General features: G+C 38.9%; 1 protein-coding gene across 1 annotated transcript in view; it reads left to right on the top strand.

Annotated features, from left to right (window-relative positions):
* The window catches only part of L3MBTL4 (L3MBTL histone methyl-lysine binding protein 4), a 302,974-nt gene that overhangs the window by 84,577 nt on the left and 198,706 nt on the right, over window positions 1-19,691 (top strand). The window contains exon 10 of the mRNA XM_063076623.1: window positions 5,238-5,352. Coding sequence (XP_062932693.1) covers window positions 5,238-5,352 — 115 coding nt within the window. The remainder of the gene's footprint in view (window positions 1-5,237; window positions 5,353-19,691) is intronic.

Here is a 19,691-nt window from a genome sequence, read left to right as displayed (position 1 = left end):
TGGTCAAGGGAGGGAATGGTTGATATCTTGTTTGCTAAATTTTGAAAACCACTTCCCTAAGAAGTATGACAAATTTGGACAGTGACCTTGAAAAGTGAAAAGAAGTTTAGAATGGCTGTAGTGAAAACTATCAATTTTCCAATATAGCTATTTAAAGTTTTTCTATAATACTTATTTTGGGACTGGACTAAAAGGAAAATAGGAGCAACTGTATTTGTGAAAGAGTGGGTGGGTTTGTGGGAAGGTCAGCAGGGACAGTGTATTAGTCCATTTGTGTTGCTATAACAGAAATACCTGAGACTGGGTAATTTATAAAGAACAGAGGTTTATTTGATTTACAATTCTGGGACAGCTGCATCTGGTACAGGCCTCAGGCTATTTCTACTCATGGCGGAAAGTGGTAGGCAGCCGGCAGTGGGTACAAGCGGATCTCATGGTGAGAGGAAGCAAGAGAGAGAAAGAGGAGGTGCCAGGATCTTTTCAACAACCAGCTCTCGCAGGAACTAACAGAGCGAGAAGTCACTCATTACTCCCTCCTCCCCCAGGGAGAGCATTAATCCATTCATGAGGGATCCGCCCTTGTGACCCAAACAACTCCCAACACTGCCACATTGGGGATCAGATTTCCACATGAGTTTTGGAGGGACAGCACATCCAAACTCTATCAGACAGCAACTGAGATGATTCCCCAAGTGTGAGTGGGGAGTGAGTGGTGAAGAGGGTCATGGGCAGCCAGTTCCCAAACCACAGGGCAGTGGCTTCTGACATGTGGCCTGGGGGACAGTGAGGGTTTTGTAGTCACAATGACTTGGGAATGCCAGGCTCATTTCTTAATCCCAGCGTATCTCATAGCCTCATATGTAAAATGGGGATAATGACAACTGAGAGTAAAACTTTTAAAAATTATGTATACATTTCCCCTTTCCCTCATGCTCCCTCCCTCTTTCCTGGACTGGATAGACATGCTGGCAGATTGGCTCAATGTGGATTCACGTTTAATGTGGGAAGTGTGGGTAGTTCTTGACTACATTCTTGTATTACTCAATGTTATTTTATTTTCATATTTTAATTTTCATTATTTTCATTATTTCAAGTGCCTTCTTATATTTTAAAAATGTAATTTATGTCTGCCACAATAGATTTCTATAATAGTTCCAAATATCCTCGCAATTTATTTCCTTGCATGGTTCTCTCAGTAAACTGTTGTCAGCTTAAGTCTGGTTTTGCCATTTACTGACTGTATGATCTTGGCAAAACTCTTAACCTCTCTGAGGCTCCTATTTATCATCTATTAAATGAGGATATGCCTGGAATATACAAGCACACAATAAAAGTGCCTCCCCTGCCGTAGCTGGTACTGACACTGCTCTTGGATTGTGGGTGTTCTGTCAGGCAGGATACAAGCACTCTTGCCCTGCAGTGGAACAGATGTCTGGCCTCTACTATCCTTGAATGCCCCTGTGCCATCCCTCAACAGAGCCCAGAGCCCAGAGCCCTGCATCACAGAAAGCAAAATGAACTGCAGTCTTATTAGCACTGATAGTTATGAGTAATAGATATCAGGATGATAGCAGTTCTTTCTAGAATGAAATTTAAGGCTAAGTTTAGTCAACTGAAAAGGTATTAAAGTTAGAAGAATTCAGGTGTAATAGAGGCTGTTTCTAAATAAGTTAACATCACATGCTTATAATTTGTTCACTATAAAAATAGATTTGGCCCTAAAATACACATATTCATTAAGCTTGTCTAAAGTGGAAATTAAAAATTAAAAAATCATATAACAGGAGAAAACAAGCTAATAAAATTATTGTGATTGAGTGTTAAATTTAGTCCCAATGTTCTTGAATAAATAATGGCTTTGTCTTTCCGCTGCCCAAAAGAGCAGTGAAGAGAGATGATTACTGTCTAGCGTCTTATTCAGACGAGGCTTTTGAGCCCTTGCAGTGTGTGAGCCATGGTGCTAAGTACCATGGAGGCTGCGATGATGACTGAGGCGTAGTGGCGAATGTCAGGGCCCGAGGGGACATTCCAACATGGGTGCCAGGTAGTAAGTGATAAGGGCAGAGCCGAGAGACAGCGTCAGTCCAGATCATTAATAGCTTTGTATTTATCAGTTTGTCCTGATCTAATTCTTAAATTTCCAGGTTATTTTAACAATTATTAATAAGTAATATATATAATGTTAATAACATCAGGGAACATTACTATCTGTTTAATAAGAATATAAGACAGCAGTCAATTCAGAGATCTGACCTTTGTTTTCTGGTTTATCAAACCTGGAGCAAGAAGGGTCTATACGTTTACTTTAAGCAAACCTAAATATGTGAAGAATCATAAATGTATGAAAAACAATGCTAGAAATGATTTGGTTTTCAAGATGATTGTTTACTTCACCAAAGGAATCTTTGAATTATCCTGAAAATGTCAATCTCCTCTATTAACCATCTGGCTAGAATTTTTAAAATTGGATTTTCACCCCAGAGATATGAATTCCAAAGATATGAAGATATCTTTCATAAAGACGTACATGAGTACAGATTTTGATTTTATGTTCCAAGTTTAGACAGCCCTTATGGGGAAGGGGGGTCTGTCATTGGATTAGGAGGGGCTATTTTTAATTCCCATGGATTCATTGTAAGTAATTATATACAGCCTTGAAAGGATAATTCAGTATTTCTTAATGAACATAAGAGGAAAATGTTGAATAGAGTTCATAAAAACATTGTATATGCTATCAAATTTTTTTTGAAAAAGATATTATCTTTTTACTTTCTTTCAGTTTTAGACCTAATTCCCCAGTAAGATTCCTAGGTCCAGCACAATGCTGAAATAGTAAAGCCTATAAATCCTTGAAGCAGGATCTTGCCGGGGTATTTGGCCTTGTCTTATTTGTGCTTAGAGGTGGTTTCCTTGCTTTTGAAACAAAAATATTTCACTGCCGACTTAAAAGGCAAAGGATGTTGAAATTAGATGGGTTGAAGTGTTGAAGCTTGGGAATTGTTTCTTATTTCCTCTTCACTCGGTGATCCAGACTTACATGAGCTTCTATTGGTAAATCCAAACCAACAGGCATCATTCCAAAAAAGAATGCCAACTTTGCCTTTCCACAACTGTAATGTTTGGTGACCTGGTACTGATAGTATTGTGTTGTTTGGCTGTGTTTAGTTTGATAGAGTACAAGTTAAGTATAATAGAGTACAGGAGCAGAACAACCACATGGGACCTCAACCGAATGCAGAAATATTTAAAGTAAACTTATGGAGATATAACTTACAGATGACAAAATGTACAGATCTTATATATGCATTTTGGTGAGTTTTGAAAAATATATGTCCTATATTGCTATACCCCAATCAAGATTTGGAACATTTTCAACACCACACGAGCTTCCTTTGTGCTCCTTCGTAGCCAGTCCCACTCCTCACCCTCCTCGCAGACAACCAGGGATCTGCTTTCTATCACTGTTTGTCAGACTTGCTGTCACTGGACTCATATACAGTGTGCATTCTTTTGTGTCTGCCTCTTTGCCAACATGATGTGTGCTTGACTGATCCATGTTCGTGTGTGTGTAAACATTCATGTCTTCTTACTGCTGACTAGTATTCATTTTATGGATAGTACCGCATTTGCTGATGAAAGGACATTTACCTGTTGTTGGACATTTGGGTTTGAGCAATTATGAATAAAACTGCAAGGAACTCTTGTTTACAAGATTTTGTACTTTCATCTCTCTTTTTTTAAAATTTAATTTAATTTAATTTAATTTATTTATTTATTTTTAATTTTATTTTGTCGATATACATTGTGGCTGATTATTGCTCCCCATCACCAAAACCTCCCTCCCTCCTCCCTCCCCCCCTCCCCCCAACAATGTCCTTTCTGTTTGCTTGTCGTATCAACTTCAAATAATTGTAGTTGTTATATCTTCTTCCCCCCCCCCCGGTTTGTGTGTGTGTGTGTGTGTGTGTGTGTGTGTGTGAATTTATATATTAATTTTTAGCTCCCACCAATAAGTGAGAACATGTGGTATTTCTCTTTCATCTCTTTTTAGTGGAATTGGTAGACATCACAGTGTAGGCACATGTTTAACTTTTTTTTAAAAAAGCAACAAAATGTTTTGGGTCTTTATTTGGGACTCGATACATACAGTTTTGCTTTTTTATTTTATTTTTTTTGGTCCTATATCCTAAATAATAGATTTATGTTTTAGTTGGTTCATTATAGTGCTAGGCATTTTGCTCTTTTTATTCAAATTGTTATTTTCAAAAAAATTATGAGGGTGTTTGTGCATTGAAAAAGATAAATTCTGCATTAAATTGATATTTAAAATCAATATATAATAATAAACTCTTTATATAATAAGTCTATATAGAGAATTATATAATAATGAACTCTTTTCACTCATTTTTTTTCCTGTGCAAATAAAATTGACTTATGAATCCAGATATGAAACTTGTAGGACATGAAGTTTGTGATATTTAAGAAATAAGTATTTGATTTTTGTTTCAAAAGTTGAGCTTTATTTTAATTATTCTTAGACCTGTACATATATGTGTTTGGTGTGTGTGTGTATGTGTGCTTTGTAGATAAAATACAAAAACAGTGATAAATTTGTCCTGTTTGAGCCTCTTCCAGTAGGATTGCTGAACCTGGACCCTACATCTTTCCAGGAAAAATTCCTGGCATCTTACATTGTGTCCTTCAGTAGCTATTAACATAGCTATTAAAATCCATCTACCCTAGTAGCACATTTTGTCTACTCTCTTTGTCCCCATTTTTCCCATTTGTGAGGATTTAGGAATTTATTGCTTCCTTATACTCTAATTCATGCATTTCCAAGATAGTTTGTACTGAGGTCAAGTTGATTGCTGGTGCTGACATGGTTCATGTAGTGACTTCCAGGACAACTGCCCAGGACAGGAAATGTCCTCTCAATGACATTAAAGTATTTGTCTCAGTTGAGAAAATGGATGGGTCTTACCCCTTCAAATTCAATCAATCCCTGCAAAATTTTTCATTTGCCAAGCTCTTTAATTTCTTTGAAACATTGGTACAATAGCCTTCGATGGCAAGATTAAAAGGCTGTAGGATAGCATATTTTAAATATTATTTCAGCTACAAGGTGCGATTAATAAAATATCAGCCTCAGCTTCAAAGATCTGTTTTCAAATATTTTGATACTGGAATAGTGAAATACTAATCACTAAGTACTAATGATTGAAGACTCATTGTAACAGGTTCATTTTGATGGCTGGGACCGTAAATATGACTACTGGATGGCTGCAGACAGTCCCGACCTCCACCCAACTGGGTGGTGTGATGTAACAGGACATCCACTGGAAGTGCCGTATCGTGAGTGTTTTGCTCTTTGTTGTTACTTTTTAAACGCTTAGCCTGAATTCCAGTCTTAATGTTGCTTATTCATGTCATGATAGACATTTGAAAGCTAAATAGATAGGTGAATTAGTCATCACTGCAGCTACACTGAAAACCATTATTCGCAACTAAGCCTCACAAGATATACTTAATACAAATGAAAATGAGTAAATATTAAGAAATGATTTTTGATACTGTTTTCCAAAGGAATCTTTACTTTCTACCTTTTAGTTTGGAAAACTGAGCCAAGATGTCTAAATCCATCTAATTTTGGTCATTGCTTTTAGCTGAAGTCAGTTTTACTTTTTTTTTAAATTTTATTTTATCAGTATACAATGTAGATGATTTCCGTGTCCCTTTACCAATTCCTTCCTCCCCCTCCCTCTCCCCCCTCCCACCCATCAACATCATATCTGTTCATTTGTCTTAACCAGTTTTACTTTTTAATTTTTTTCAATTTATTTCTTGAATTGAAATATAATTGATTATACATATTTATGGGGTACAGAGTTTACTATCTGTATTTGTGTACCGTGATGATCAAGTCAATATCATCACATGTTCATCATTACAAATTGTAACTATTCTTTCTGTCTCTTACCCAATTACTCCCCAACCCCTCCCCTTCCCCACCTCTAGTAACCATAGTTCTGTTCTCTCCTTCTGAAAGTTCAATGTTTTATTGTGGTCTTTCTTTCTTTCTTTTCTTCCTTTCTTCTTTCTTTCCTTCCTTCCTTCCTCCTTCTTTCTGTTTCTTTGTTTCTTTCAATATGTGGTATTTCTTCTTCTGCGCCTGGCTTATTTCCCTTAACGTAATTTTCTCTGAGCTCATCCATGTTGCTGTGAATGGCAGAATTTCATTTTTTTTTAATGGCTGAGTAGTATTCTGTTGTGTATATTTAGCACATTTTCCTTATCCATTCATCCATCAATGGACATTTTAGGCTGGTTCCATAGGTTTGCCATTGTAAAGTAAAGCTGTGATGAACATGGGAATGTGGATGTCCCTTCGAGATGATGATTTCCATTCCTTTGGGTGTATACCCAGAAGTGGGATTGCTGGATCATATGGTAGTTCTATCTGTAGTTGTTTGAGAGACAATTTCACAGTAAAAAAAAAAAACAAATAATTCAACTGAAAAATGGTCAAAGGAGCTGATAGACATTTTTCAACGGAAGACAAACAAATGGCCAATGGGTACATGAAAAAATGCTCAACATCACTAATCATAAGGGAAATGCAAATCAAAACCACGTTGAGATATCCATCTCACCCCAGCTAGACTGGCTATTATCAAAAAGACTGAAGTGATAAATGCTGGTGAGGATGTGGAGTTTTACTTTTATAAACATTCCATCTTAATTTTGTGTTATAGAATAGACACAAAATGTTTTAGGAAAAACTTTTTAAAATATTTTAAATTTCAACAAGTTAAAACATTTTTTAGTTATAAATTTTTTAAATCACCTATTTTATTGGTATCTTTATTATTTCTGTCTTTCTGGCTACTTAAAGTTAAGGAGGAAATTAACCATTCTAAATTCTAATGAGCCTCGAACCAAAATATCTTGTTCTTTTGTCTGAAGGAGTCCTCTGATCTGATTAGGCTGACATGACTAATAACTAGTTCCAGACATAAGTGCAAGCCTTCTCCATTCTTGTGTTTTCTTTGTCCCCTCACTGCTTCTGCTTCCCTCCCTTTGGATTCTTGGGATGAGGCTGGAGTGTTATTCTGTTAATGAGGATGCCCTACATTGAGCCAGGCTAATGATGCTTGAACCTTAGACATAAAAGGACTGAATCTTTGAAAAAATTCTTGGACTTCTTGTAAAAGTGAGAAGAATCACTAACTAAATAATTTGACATTTTTACATGTGCTAGATTCTTCAAAAACTGCAAATCAATAAGAGGCAGGCCCTTATGGAACTTACAGGGTATTGGCCAGCATGCAATCTGTGCAAAAGAGTGTAAGACAAGGGAGACTGCGGTCAGCACCATGTGGGGATTCTAGAGAGGGAAAGGCACCGGCATTTGTGCTTTGCGTTCACTGATCCCACTTTTTATTCTCCCTGATTTCACACCCCGGCATGCTGGGCAGATGGTTCTCACTTTATGTTAACCTCCCCCCACACAGCCCCACACACCCGTCCCTCATCCAGTAGCTTTCTCAAGTAGGAACGATTTCATCTGGGGAAGTGATGGATCAGCACTGCAGCTAGAGGGACAGCTCTCTTCAGTCCACCTCACCCATCGCCTGCTCCTTTGTCAAGCTGCCCACCTGGTAAATGCCTCAGAAGCATCCTGAAGTCTACACATCAAACCTACACTACATCGCAAGCCAGAAACTTGCTTTTTCTACTGTGGTTTCTACTTGCTTCCTAAGTTCCTGCTTCTTACTGCGGAGTCATTCTAGACTCCACCCCCTCCTTGCTCCTTTCTGAACCCACATTGCAACCAGTCACCAAGTCCTGCTGATTCTCTTTCTTAATTTCTCCAGAATTCATCTCTGACCCCCACTCTGCCTTCTCAATGCTGTTGCATTATTTTGAGATATCATCATAGTTACAAATGATTCTCAGAACACAGTCGTCAGTCTCCTGATGAAATTAGAATGGACCTAAAACAGTAAGTTCTAGAGCCAGTATAGTCTGGTGGTGAAAAATGTAACAGCTGGGGTCAAAATGCTTGGACTTGAATCTCAGTTTTACTGCTTGCTTAGTTGTGTGCCTCTCTGTGTTTCAGTTTCCTCATCTATAATATAGCGATAATATTAGTATCTATCTTGTAAATTTATGAGATAAATGTATGTAATACTTCAAAAACTGCCTGGCTCATAGTATGTGCTCAGTTATCATTAGTTGCTATCCAGAAATGGTGTAACATTCCAAAGATTTTAATTTTTACACAAAACTATGTGAATTATTAAGAATTACATATTTGAAATTGGGCTAAAATTAGTGTGATTGGATTAGATCAATCATCATTAATATAGCTGATTGTAGATTTTTGGTTAACCCTATGGTTATAATTACACATATCTGCATCATAAGTATTTATGTCTTGTTGATTTTTAAATATCTAGATTTTAAGATATGCTTATGATATGGTTCCTTAGGTATCACCTATGCCCCTATAGTGAAAGCAAGCACACGCACACACACGCACAAACACCTACTCCAAAATTGGTTCTGTTATTTATTTATTTATCTATTGCGGAATTGTTTTTCCACCGGAAAGTAGAAACAAATTGTTGGTCTAGGTACCCCAACAAAACAAATTTGTGGGTCTGGCATTGACTGTTGCAATGGCTTCATGACTGTCTTTTCCCATTTCTTTCCTGAAATAATCTGTGCAAAACCTGCAACTCCCATCATCATCTCCATGCTCAAAACTCTTCCTTGGCACCCAGTATCCCGTAGCTCTAGATTCTTCTGCATGTACCCGAGGCCCTTCACGATCTGTGCTGCCTCCATACCTCATCTTCCACCATTTTTCTCATGAAACCCTTCACTTATACCAAACAGATTTACTTGTAGTGCTTTGAACGCTGGCCTCCTAAGAAAACAATTCATCACCTTTCTACAGCTTTTCTGTAAATTTTAGCTTCCCCTACAGAAAAATCACACCCCTTGGTTGGTGTCAAATGCCTGTGTGGTGAGGGGCTGGCAGGGGCTCTTGTTCTACATCACGACTGTATGTAGCTTCTTGACTCTCACCCTATAGTTTATGGATGGTACCTGCAAAAACAGACTCATCAAATCATCTTTTATTTCCAAGTGCTATTTTATGTCAAAGTGTTAATCTTATTTACTCGTTTAATGCAAACAAAATTTTTTAAAATTATTTTTTAAATTTTATTTTATTTTGTCAATATACAACGTGGTTTATTATTGAGGCCCGTTACCAAAACCTCCCTCCCCCCTCCCTTTCCCCACCACGCCATCAACCTCATATCTGATTGCCTGTCTTAACAACTTCAAGGAATTGTAATTGTTGTGTCTTCTTCCCTCCCCCACAAGTTTGTATATTTATTTATTTATTTTTAGCTCCCACAAATAAGTGAGAACATGTGATATTTCTCTTTCTGTCCCTGACTTGTTTCATTTAATATAATTCTTTCTAGGTCCATCCATGTTGTTGCAAATGGCAGTATTTCGTTCTTTTTTATAGCAGAGTAGTATTCCATTGTGTACATTTTCCATATCCATTCATCTGATGATGGACATTTGGGCTGGTTCCAACTCTTAGCTATTGTAAAGAGCGCTGCGATGAACATTGGGGAACAGGTATACCTTCGACTTGATGATTTCCATTCCTCTGGGTATATTCCCAGCAGTGGTATAGCTAGGTCATGCGGTAGATCTATCTGCAATTGTGTGAGGAAACTCCATACCATTCTCCATAGAGGTTGCACCATTTTGCAGTCCCACCAACAATGTATGAGGGTTTCTTTTCCTCTGCAACCTTTCCAGCATTTATCGTTCAGAGTCTTTTGGATTTTAGCCATCCTAACTGGGGTTAGATGGTATCTTAGTGTAGTTTTGATTTGCATTTCACGAATGCTGAGTGATGTTGAGCATTTTTTCATGTGTCTTTTGGCCATTCGTATATCTTCCTTTGAGAAATGCCTATTTAGCTCTTTGGTCCATTCTTTAATTGGGTTACTTGTTTTTTTTGTTGTAAAGTTGTTTCAGTTCCTTGTATATTCTGGATATTAATCCTTTGTCAGATGTATATTTTGCAAATATTTTCTCCCACTCTGCTGGTGGTCTTTTAGCTCTGTTAACTGTTTCTTTTGCTGTGCAGAAGCTTTTTAGTTTGATATAATCCCATTTGTTTATTTTTCCTTTGGTTGCCTATGGTGTTGGGGTCAGATTCATGAAGTCTGTGCCCAGTCCTACTTCCTGAAGTGTTTCTCCTATGTTTTCTTTAAGAAGTTTTATTGTTTCAGGGTGTATATTTAATTCTTTAATCCATTTTGAGTTGATTTTAGTATATGGTGAGAGGTATAGGTCTAGTTTCATTCTCCTGCATATGGATATCCAGTTATCCCAGCACCATTTGCTGAAGAGGCAGTCCCTTCCCCAGTGAATAGGCTTGGTGCCTTTGTCAAAGATCAGATGGAAGTAAGTGTGTGGGTTGATTTCTGGATTCTCTATTCTATTCCATTGATCAGTGTGTCTGTTTTTATGCCAGGACCATGCTGTTTTGGTTATTATAGCTTTGTAGTATAGTTTAAAGTCAGGTAGTGTTATGCCCTTAGCTTTATTTTTTTTTTTGGTAAGCATTGCTTTGGCTATGCATGGTCTTTTGTTATTGCATATAAATGTCTGTATATGACATTTCTGAGAAAAATGTCATTAGAATTTTGATATATAGGATCATGTCATCTGCAAACAGGAACAGTGACTTGATATTTTCCAATCTGGATGCCCTCTATTTCCTTCTCTTCTCTGATTGCTCTGGCTGGTACTTCCAACACTATGTTGAATAGGAGCGGTGAGAGTGGACATTCTTGTCTAGTTCCTATCCTTAAGGGAAAAGCTCTCAGCTTTTTCCCATTCAGGATGATATTGGCAGTGTGTTTATCGTATATGGCTTTAATTATGTTGAGATACTTTCCATCTATACCTAACTTGTAGAGTGTCTTTATCATGAACGAATGTTGAATTTTATCAAATGCTTTTTCAGCATCTATAGAGATGATCATATACATCGAACAGCCTAAAGCCTCTACAAAAAACTCTTGGAATTGATAAATGATTTCAGCAAAGTTGCAGGATACAAAATCAACACACAAAAATCAATAGTATTTCTGTTCTCCAATAGTGAATATGCAGAAAGAAAAATCAAGAAAGCTTGCGCATTTACAATAGCCACCAAAAAAATAAAATACCTATTAATAGAGTTAACCAAGGATGTGAAAAATCTCTATAATGAGAACTACAAACCACTGCTGAGAGAAATTAAAGAGGACACAAGAAGATGGAACGATATCCCATGCTCTTGGATTGGAAGAATCAACATTGTGAAAATGTCCATACTACCCTAAGTGATATACAAATTCAATGCAATCCCCATCAAACTAAAATTTTATCACTGTAATGTCCAATATCTTTGATAATCAGATCAAAATAATCACATTTTTGAAAGTAGATCTATAAAACCACACACAAAGTCATCTGAACGATATTTTCGGATATTTTAAAGATATTATCAGATACTTTAACTTTCAGATATTTTTGGCACTCTGTCGTTTTATTTTTTGTATTTGTGTGACTCAACAATTGCCTTTAGTACTTTTTTATGTATACTATTATAGCTTTATTGATCAAACACTGCAGAGACTACTAAACGTTTAGGGCTCAAAAACATCTTACAGATCGTCTATCTAATCTACCCTATCATTTTATAGGAGGAGGAACCTGACTTGAACTTTATCTATTTTATTGATTTTCTTTAGTGATTTTTTACAAAAGATATCACAGCAAGTTGCTTACTAGTGATATTTATGTGAAAATAAGAATGATCAAAAGAAAATATGAGGTGGACAGCTCTTCAATCTATTATTCTTAGCTGTTTTTCTTTATGATTTATCCCCTTTGCCAACATATTTGTAACTGGTATTATAATAAATGCATTGGGAATAAAGGAAGAAAAATGCATATATGAAGGGTCTTCAAAAAGTTAATAGAAAATTTCGTATTTTTTAAAATTCCATTCTCCATGAACCCTTTTGTGTGTGTATATAATATATATGTTATATATATAAGCATACTTATATATGCATTATATATGTGTAAGTTTTGTTTCTTTTTAGTGAGCTTCCAATTCACATCTGAAGGAGCTGCAGTTTACAAATGTATGAAATAGAATAAAATCACACAGCTGCCTATGAATGAGTAAAAACTAAAAATAGATTGCTAATGCAGTTCTATAGCATGAGCATAATGCCAGACTATAGTCCAGGGAGGCCTCTTAGAATGGTCTGGAGCTAGGTTCAGAAGAGGACGCTGCAACGGGACCAGTGGCAGCTTCCCTAGAGATGCAAATGGCAAAGCGTTAAGCAAATCAGAACTTCTTGGTTCTCATACAAATTTCTTTAGAATTTATTAAAATTTTAGGTCTTTCAAAATAAGTGATAGTCCCTTGAATATGTTTCTGTTTTCTTGATGCCATTTAATCTCCTGGCAGAAATTGAGCCAAGATAGAGAGCATGCTGTATCTCCCAGCTTCTGCAGAAATGCTTGTGCAGTAAACTTTGGCCAGAACCATAATAGTCAATCAGTAAGGCCTAATATTTGTTCTTGAAAAGGTAACTGAGAAGAGCCTCTGGAGAGTGAAAACTTGAATGTTCCTGTTCAACTGGGAAGAGCCCAGTCTGTGTGAGCAGCTGATGACGTTTTCTTTTAGGTGCCATTGCCAGCTGCAGATGATCACTTGCAGTTCACCCCAGTATCCCACTGCCAGATGAAACTCTCCTTTTCTCATCCGTGACTGTCTGTTTTATTTGACATATAGCCCTTCATGGTGGACTTTTTCTACAGTTAAAATCAAAATTAAATACTTAAGAGTTGGCACTATTGAATTGTCAAGATCTCTCTATTATGCTTTGTGTTCCTTGAATGTCCTTAAAAAGATATCAAAATGTCAGAACCTAAAAACCATGCCTGCCTTGGTCATCTAACTGGATTGTCTTTTGGCAGCCTTTTTAGTTCCATCGTTTGGAATCTGTAATCCCAGTCATATGTGATATTAAATTTATTTAAATAGAGCACATTTCATTTACTGTATCGTTAATTATTTATGCACAGATTATCAACTCCATTGGACAATGGGATGTACATTACTTCTTGCTTTGGAGAATAACCAAGTTTGAGAAGTAAGATAATGGACTTAGGAGTTAGAAAGACTTGGGTTTAAATCTGCCTCTTCCCTGACTAACTCTGTGCCTTTGGAAAGGCTCCTTTAACTCTGAGACTTGAAGGCTTGGCAGATTTAACACAGTGTGGCCATGTTGGCGCTGTCTGGCAGGCAGTGGCCCTCCAGTAATTGTCAGGGCTGGGTGAAGGGCACAGGCACAATTGTTTCCCATGCCACCATTTCTCTTCCTTGATCCGGAAAATTAGGAGGTGACTTTATTGCCTAAAACTTATACAACTTAGTACAGTTTTATTCCTAGGTACTTGTTATAATTGTACTATCCATAAAGGGGTTGCTGATCACTAAGCGAATATTGAATAACATTTAGAGCAGTTCAAAACATTTAGAATTATTGATTTAGCTATAAGGTAAGCAGGCTCTGTGAGCTGAATTCAACTGAGAACTAGTCTTGCTGTTCTTAAAAGAAAATCTGAACACATTATAGATACGTCACCAGTGAAGTAAAATTATTCTCACTGAGTTGTTCAGTAGCTTTCTAGTTGTTGGACCAAATGGATGTGGCCCATCTTGGCCCATGCCTTCTATGCTGTTCTGCCTGCCATTCCTTTAGTTGTGACTTAGGTGACAGAACCGCCTCAGGCCTCCTCCTGCTCTCCTCTGAGCTGGCATAGTGGGCTCCCCTCCTCTGGGCAGGGTCTGTGTGCCTCGTGCCTTGTGCCAGTCCTTTCCAGCATTTGGGCAGAGAAGATGGAGTCTTTTGCAGTCATGTGTCACCTCCTTTCCAAAACTTATATGTCCTCGTGGAGGAGGATTGCCCCTTCGTCCTCGACATTCCACAGTGTTTTATTCTCTCCCGTTGTGTTAGTTTTCTTGCCTAGAACCCTCTGGTGGCTGCCCCCTCACAGAACCTGTGCCACAGTGCTTGTCCTCTCTGAGGCCCCATGCAGGCTGGCCTCTGGCTCCTACTCCAGCGGGGTCTGAAGCTCTCGTCTTCACCCGCCCAGCACCTGCCACCCTGGCCCATTGCGGGATCCGCAGCTCTCCAGTCATACTTCACTTCTCAGAGGCTCTTCCCTCAGTTTTCAGCTTTGTGCCACCATGTTCTCAGGACTTTGTTCAAATGTCACCTCCTAGAGATGCCTTCTGCAAACAAGCCATCCACAAACAATAACCCTGCTATTCTCTAGCTCTTATCTGCTTTTATCTTTATTAATGGCAGTTCTCACAGGCTGACGTGGTAGTATATGCTCTTCTGTTCCCTCCCCGCTAACAGACCCCTGTTCAGTGATGGCAGGGACTGAGTGCTGCTATGGTTCTACGTGGCAGTGTCTGTTCCAAAGAGCAGTGCAGAGCTGGAGCTTAAGAGGTGGTCATGGAATGAGCGAAGGAACCGTGGCTCCCCTTCAGACCCTGAGGTCCCCTAGAGCAGAGTCTTTCTGTCACTCAGTTTAGCTCCTTGGAACCTTTGTAGCTCTTGCAGGTGGCAAAAGCATGTCTGGAAGTGCTTGTTAAACTGTGCAGAGTGGGACATGCCAATCCACAGACAGGCTGGCATCTCTGTGTGTGCTACAGCCGTCTCCGCTCCCCCACCCCCATGCTCCCTCGTATGGTGGACCATGATGGCTCAGCCTGTGTCCTCCGTTGTTTTCGTGCATGGTGAGCCCTCAGTGAATACTTGTCCAACTTGTTGTTTTCCTAACTTTCAGTGTTTTATAATTGTAATTCTTCTATGCTTATTCCACCCTCCCTGCCCCTTTACCTCTTGCTTCAAATACTCTTTCAGAAATCAGAGTTAAACAGAATAAGACATTTGATTACATGGAAATGTTTGTTAATGTTTTAAGGTAGGAATTAAAAAAAAAAAGTAACCGGTCCCAGTGCCTCTAATAAGGTAGATATAGCTTGAAACAAAAGAATGATTTTTTTAAATTAAATGCAGATTTGGGTGCAGTCCTTGGTAACTAATAGACTTTTCTCACCAGGGTACATATAAAGTGTTTGTTCCGAAATGACAAAGAACTGACATGTGCTGACAAGAGCTGGTGGGGTATGGAGTGGCCTGGTGGCAGCTTGGCCCCCAGGGAGAGCCGCGTGATGTGCTCTGGAGCATCCAGGCAGGCCCATCACATCTGATTAGGCTGGGCGCCTTTCTGACGTGAACACCTTGCATCTCAGACTTGAGAAGAACGAAGCTGCTCTCTCAGCTTGGGTGTAAAAATAGGTCGACACAGGAGAGGTGGTTTGATTCATCTCTTATCTTTGGGAGTCGCCAAAGATAGGGATGTGGAATATAAAACTGACAACCCTAAGAGCTTATCAAATCCTAACCATCATTTACAGGCGAGGAAACTAAATGGTTTGACAGCTTGTTAGAGACAGGGGTGGGTCTCTGGCCCAGTCACAATGTGTTTTTTGACTTGCCTAATCCCTGCAGTATGTCCTTTCATAATCAGATGAGTCTCCCTTCCAGTGCCCCCCCTCTGCACGGGCAGGTGGGTAATGCAGCTGGCGAAAGCTCCGTCCTGGGGCCAGGCCTAGGGAAGTGCTGAGACAGGGTTTTCAGAGCAGGATGGCACCCTCTGTCCTGCAGCGTCAGCAATGCTGCATGAGGCATGGGAGAAGAGGGTGACAAAAACCCCAAAATAGATGACATTGCAGCACAGCCTCATACCTGGAGCGTCTGCAGTGACTTCACACCGTTTTTGATATCAGCCGCTCACAGGATGGGCGGCTCTTTCCAGGGAAAAGACTGAGCCTGACCTTTGCATAAGGAGAATCCTCATGGGGCCTGGGAGAACCCCTTGGGTTCTGATCTCATGATACTTCCTCCAAGTAGTGTGATCCTGCCTGTCTGCTCTAATCCTATGCCTGTCTTTACATGGCTCCTGTATCTTGGCCCCAGGCTTCTGCTCCACCACCAGCCCTTTCAGAGACCATGTGCATCCTTACTGAGGCATATGAGAACTTCTGGGTCCCCTCCATGTCCCACACAGGCTGTGCTGAAACAGAAGGATGGCCTTGGGCTCATTCACTTGGCCACTGACCACTGCTGAGCCATGCAGCTGTGTAGGGTCTTTTCCTATAGATGTACGGCCACCCCTTCATATACCACAGGAGCAGAGCTGGCCGCTGCCCCAGCCTCGTGTGAAGTTTCTCTATTCATGAATGGATGCCCATTCCAATGCCAGCCTGAAGAGGAGAAAGGAGAACGGGGAGATGTGAGAAGAGAGAAGGAGTGCACGTGTACGTTCCTCCCTCTGACCTGTCTTCCCTTCCCTTCGTCTGCCGCACTCACTTGTTTGTTTCAGTTTCTAGAACACAAACTCTTTCCACCACAGGGCCTTTGCATATGCTATGCTCTCTGTCCAGAATGCTCTGTCCACTCTTCGAATGGATGACTCTTTCTCTCCCTTTAGAACTTATCTTGAATGGTCCCTTCTTATAGAGGCCTTCCCTGGCTACGTTATCTAAAGAACACACCACTACTACTTCCCATTCCACCACTTTCTTTTCTCCATAGTGTATATTATAAGATGTAATTATTTTAATTGTCACTAGTTCCCATGACACTGTAAGCTTCATGAATGGAGAGACAGTGAATATTGTTTCTGTCAGTGTTTCTCTAGGATCTGGCTTCCAGAAAACGTTATCTGTATATTCATCTCTCTATCTAGGAGTTGGTTAGCCACTTACGCCAAATGAACGTGCATCTGTAGAAGCCACCTCAGGATCTCGCCTGCAGCCTATATGGAGCAAGTGAGCTCTGGAGTAGTAGCTGCAGTGTTAATCTAGTCAGGCCTAGAAGGAGAGACAAGGGCCAAAACCACCCCCTACACTGACAAAAGGAACTTTCCTAAATAGGGAGTCTACAGGCAGAAAAAGGAGGTTTCTTAGCTGGCTTCCATGTCTAAATAATTTTGTCATTGTTATTTCTTTAGCTTCTGTTTGATTTATATTTGAGAGTAATTATAATGCTTGATTACAAAGTAAATTAAATGAAACATTATTCTAAAGTTAACGTGTATAGGAATAGAATAATAGTACACACTACAGTAGTATTATATATAGACTTTATAATTTATATTAAAGATCTTGAGAACATTGCTAATTTATTTAACTGTTAGACATAAACAAATATAATAGAACATAACTTGATAAAAGTTAATAGCTCATTTTTATCCAATTTTGTTCATTACACAGCAGATGTATAAATACAACAGAATGACTGGTTAATACACCATATGGCTCGCTACATTGTTTATCCTAAGTGAGATAAGATACTTCATCTACATTAAGAAATAAATAATTAATAAAGTCCTCTTTAATGAGCATGTGGAACTCTGTGAACTCTATGGAATTAGAAAAGTTTTATTCAGTCAGAGATGGAAATTCACTTAGGTTATAAAATAAGAATTAATGTAATTGTAGTCCAGATCTGAACAATAAATATGATGATGGACCTATGTCATTCCCATGAAAAAGTAAAGATTGTTACCTTAGCCAGGTACCAAGCACATTTTCAATTTCATTCTATTTTAAAGACAATTTCATAAGGAATCTTTAGTACTATTCTTCCAAAATACAGCAAGCAAGTAATCAGCTGTTTTAAGAGTCCCTAAGTACTCATTGACTTAATAGACAATTACAGCATATTGTGTTTTTTAAAAAAGTTACTGTTTTAGAAGTCCCTAATTACAGATCTACATGATAGACTTATCAAGAAAAAATAATACATTTCAAAATGTACTTACAGTCTTAATGATATTATCTGTTTTAAATGTTCCTTGTTGAAGTGCTTATCCTGTGTCTCTGTCTTCTGGAGGTGTGAGGGCAGAATTCATTTACTTTGTCCTAAAACTGAGTCTTTGAATGCCTAGTGCTAGCTCAGGAAACTTTGCAGATTCGTTTCATAGCTAGATGACTTCATTTACTACTGGTCTCTGTTCACAGTTGCTATGTAATGTGGCATGGCAGTCTTAGTCATCATAGGTACAGACGAGAGGTGACTGTATTAAACAAGGCACAGCTCTGTGCAAATTTGCAGACATTTAAAATGGATACAATATTCACTAACTTCCAAAAGTCATAAAATACTTCAGTGGTTTGATGGCAAAGATAAACAGGCTCACTCTATCCCAGTTTATGACACACATCTGGCAATGGACTTACGGAAGCCAGCATATAGGTGCTCAGTGGAGATCCTGAGTTAGGCAAGAGACCTTTCAGGATTTATCTGAAAGAGTTTTAACCCTGTTCAGAAGACTGTAATGCCTTCCAGGGAAGAAGGGAACTGGATTCAGTTATTTTCTCTCGGCCCTACATTGCCCTATGGTGCCTGGTTAATGGAAACCTTGAGCAGTTGAGCAATCAACTGACTGCCTGCAAATATTACTTTAGGAAGGGTTTTACCATTTCAGTGTTTCTTTGGTAACTGAATAAAAACTTATTTGATATCTCTGGGCTAGGTCTTGTAGCATCCCATGGAACATAGTTCTACACTGGTGACCTCATGGTAAAGGCACTAGGAGGCCACAATTTGGAAGGAGAAATAGTCCTGTGCTGTGGTTTAAGTGTGTCCTCCCAAAGTTCATGTATTGGAAACCTGACACTCATAACAGTAACAGTGTTAAGAGGATGGGAATCCTATTATGGTATTCAAAAGGTCAGGCCTTTAAGAGGTGATTGGATTGTGAGGACTGTGCACTTGTGAATGGATTGATCCATTCATGGAGTAACGGGTTGATGGTTTAATGGGTTGCTATGCATGTGGTTCTGATGGCTTCATAAGCAGAACAAGTGAGGTTAGCTCTCTTGCTCATGCCATTCTTGCCATGTGATGCCCTGTGCTGCCATCCAGAAGAAGGACTTCCCAGATACACCCACTGTACTGTGGACTTCCCACCCCCTGTACTGTGGACTTCATACAGTTTTAGACTTTCCACAATTGTATGAAATAAATTTCACTTATTTATAAATTACTCAGTTTCAGGTATTTTGTTATAAGCAATAAAAACAGACTAATGCATCCTGAGAACACACATCAAACACATAGCTCGGTACTACTGTAATGAAGAGAGTCACAGAGAAGGCGTCTGGTGGCTATTTGGGCTTCCACATGCATTAGGATTTAGTGCTAGGAGATTAAAACTTCTCTCAAAGATGTTTCCTCTTATTTATAGCAATAAATTGGGGTCAGGGTGGTGATGGGAAGTGGGTGAGGGCAAATCCAGGTGTTGCTTTAAAGACAAGCTTTGTGGTACAGATTGAGCATCCCTAATCTGAAAATATGAAATCTGAACTGCTCCAAAATCTGAAACTTTTAGAGCACTGACATAATGCTCAAAGGCAATGCTCATTGGAGCATTTTAGATTTTGGATTTTTGGATTAGGAGTACTCAACCTGTATGTATTCGGTAAATATTCTAAAATC

The sequence above is a fragment of the Cynocephalus volans genome, chromosome 13, assembly GCF_027409185.1.
Source record: "Cynocephalus volans isolate mCynVol1 chromosome 13, mCynVol1.pri, whole genome shotgun sequence".
Lineage (NCBI taxonomy): Eukaryota > Metazoa > Chordata > Mammalia > Dermoptera > Cynocephalidae > Cynocephalus > Cynocephalus volans.
This window is presented reverse-complemented; position numbering and strand designations above follow the sequence as displayed.